At 55.1% G+C, this 2,917-nt stretch overlaps 2 protein-coding genes across 2 annotated transcripts; both read left to right on the forward strand.

Moving 5' to 3' along the window:
• Positions 1-581: 581 nt before the first annotated feature.
• Positions 582-1,008, forward strand: NGA_2028900 (atp-binding cassette sub-family g member 2; the record flags this gene model as incomplete). The annotated part of the gene is made up of 1 exon (XM_005855375.1): positions 582-1,008. A coding segment is annotated over one exon (427 nt), but the record flags the coding sequence as incomplete, so codon positions are not given.
• A 297-nt stretch (positions 1,009-1,305) lies between these two features.
• On the forward strand, positions 1,306-1,841 carry NGA_2002910 (abc subfamily abcg; the record flags this gene model as incomplete). Its single annotated transcript, XM_005855374.1, has 1 exon — positions 1,306-1,841. A coding segment is annotated over one exon (536 nt), but the record flags the coding sequence as incomplete, so codon positions are not given.
• Between the last annotated feature and the right edge of the window lie 1,076 nt (positions 1,842-2,917).

Below are 2,917 nucleotides of genomic sequence, written 5' to 3' on the forward strand. Positions count from 1 at the left end.
TTTCCAGCCGGTAGGAAAATTCTGAACAACCCGTGTATTGCACCCTTTGCATGTGCCTTGCTGCTTTGGGGTCTGCTTGATGCTTAATCTTGCCGGTATCCTTTTCCTTCTTGTGACTGTGGACATCGCCTTTCCTCTACCTATCCAGCCGAAGGACGTGAAGACCGAGAACGGGAGGCTGATTGTGGACGACAGAGAGAGCGTTAGCACATGCGCCCGAGTGGTGCTAGAGTGGAACATTTCAAAGTATGAGATCAAGCTCAAGAAGCGAAAAAGTCTCACAGTTCTCCGCAGCATCGCGGGCCGGGCGGAAAACGGGTCGTTCAACGCCGTCATGGGACCGTCTGGGTGCGGCAAGACCAGCCTCCTACAGTGTCTGGCCTTGCGGACGCGAGACTTCGAGGGCAGTCTTACCCTGAACGGTAAAGCATTGACAGGGGCCTATTTCGCCCACACAGGCTACGTGCACCAGAAGGAGCTCTTCTTTCCGCACCTGACCGTGCGGGAGCACCTGGTCTTCCACGCGCTGAACCATCTAAGCCGGCACAAATCCCTGGAGGAATGCATCGCACGCGTCGAGGCCGTGATGGAGGAGGTGGATCTGACGAAAGTGGGCGATCAGAAGATAGGGGGCGGAGATTTGTACCTAGTCGCCGGCATATCGGGGGGGGAGCGGAAGCGCCTGAACATCGCCACGGAGCTCTTGGGAAATCCGCGGATTTTGTTGTTGGACGAGCCCACGTCGGGGCTCGACTCGGTCATGGGAGAACTGGTCTGCCTCCTGCTAAAATCCATCGCGGTCCAGGCCCCCCGGCGCCTAGTTCTCGCAGCCATCCACACTCCCTCTTCCCGCGTCTTCACGCTTGTCTCCCATGTGACCCTCCTGACCAGCCACGGCGAGCTCGCCTACTGGGGCCCGCGCGACAAGCTGCTTCTTTTCCTGGAAGGTCTAGGTTATAGGTGTCCTTCATATTTCAACCCTGCAGACTTTATTCTGGAGCTGGCATCGGCGAAAGTGATCGCAGGGCAGGCGGGGGCACCCGGTGGGGTGGGCGGGCAGGAACTGGCCTCACCAGGGAACGTAAGTGGCTCTCTGCTGGTGGAGTCCACCTCCAGCGGGAAATTGGTGGCTGCATGTAAATCGACGCTTTCGCGCGACCTGGCGCCCCTAGGGGTGAACAACAGGCACAAGGAGGTGGTGGGGGTGCAGGGGCCGGGCGCCTCCAACTGGGCCGTCTCCTTTAGGACGAATCTGTGGCGGTCGTGGCTCTCTCAGCGGAGGGAGTATGTGGGGCTGGCGGTGGCTGTGCTCATGAACACGGCCCTCGGACTCGTCTTCGGCGTCCTCTACTTTCAACAAATTCCCCACGACAACGGCCGCAACACTGCCGGCTACCTCTTCTCCCTCCTTGTCACCCTCCTGATCGCTTCCTCCATCGCCGTGTGCATGAACTTCCCCTTCGACTTCGCCATTCTCATGCGCGAGTACTACGCGGGCGTCAACTCTCCCCTGGGATACTTTCTCGGTCGCACGCTGGCCAGTGAGCCCCCGTCGTTGGCCTTTATGATCATGGGTATTCTGCCTTACTTTATGGTCGGTCTCGCGCCGAGCGCCGTGGCTTTTGGATGGTATTGCCTCTTGTTTTTCATCGTCAATTTTGCGGCACAATCGATTGGCTACCTGGCATCGTCTTTTTCGGCCAACCCGGTCGTGGGTCTATCAATCTTGCCCCTCTTCATTACGCCCATGATCCTTTTCTCTGGGATGCTCTATGAAAGGAACTCGGTACCTCCAAGCCTAAGATGGATCCAGGACATCTCGGTCATGAATTACAGCTTTGCCCTCATGGTGCTCAATCAAGTGGGGCACATAGACGGGCCCGCACGCTCTTTCCTCATTGATTTTTTACAGATAAAGGACTCCGACTTCCCTGGTTTCCTGATCGCCCTGGTCTCGCTGTCGATATTGTATCGAGTGGCTGCCATGGGCGTCTTGTGGGTTCGGGTGAAATTTTTTAGCAAAGTTCAGTGATGAGGCACGCCTTGGCTAGTGTGCACTATGGAGCAGGAAAGGAAATGGGTGATGGTTTGGGAGAGTCGAAGCCGAAAAAGTGGGACGAAGCCTTGAATGAATGTAAATCAGACAGTTTGTGGCGCAGGATCTTTGGAAATTATCACCGGAATGGTGATCGATAGGAGCGTCAGGTTGCGACTTCATGTTGCTGAAAGTACATTTGATCTCCGGAATTATTATTTGACGGCATGCGTCTTCGCTGTTTTTGTGTGTGTGAGCGTACTGTGAGTATGATGCCATCCAACACGGGGGCAACAGTAAGAAGGCGCTCAACCACACAGAAAACTGGCGACGTTGTGAAATCTTACAAATGCGCGATACGGGGCCTCAGGGGCGCTGGGGCGACTGCGACTGTGCAGGACAGAGAAAAGAACAGAAAGTGGCGAGGTTATCTTAACGCAAGCGAAGACGATCAGGTCTCCTGTCTTCTCAAGTCTGGAGACGGGATGCATACAGGGAGCCGCCATGGGGGAAAGTTTGTTTTGGCCTGGGAACGAGTGACTGATGGATTGTCTTTTTAGAAGCAGGTAAATGTATGTCACATGTACGTCGGGTCGGGCCGTGCGAAGGAAGTATCCGCATCTCGGTTTAGTTCGTACGGACGATTTGAGAGGAAGCGAGGCGTCCCCGATGCTGCATTCATGATACCAGAAAGGCTGGCTTGGAGACCGATGACCCATGTCTTCAGTCTCTTGAATGCGGTTTGGCCGTACAAGCGCGAGAAAAAGGGGAGGAATAAAAACAAGTTGGTAGACGTTGCGGGCCAAGGCAATGTGACCTTCCAAGATGTCTCTCTTTTCTTCTCTGCATGGCAGTTAGAGCTGAAACCTTTTTAATTCTCCA

This window comes from Nannochloropsis gaditana (genome assembly GCF_000240725.1).
Source record: "Nannochloropsis gaditana CCMP526 unplaced genomic scaffold scaffold214, whole genome shotgun sequence".
In the NCBI taxonomy this organism is placed as follows: domain Eukaryota; class Eustigmatophyceae; order Eustigmatales; family Monodopsidaceae; genus Microchloropsis; species Microchloropsis gaditana.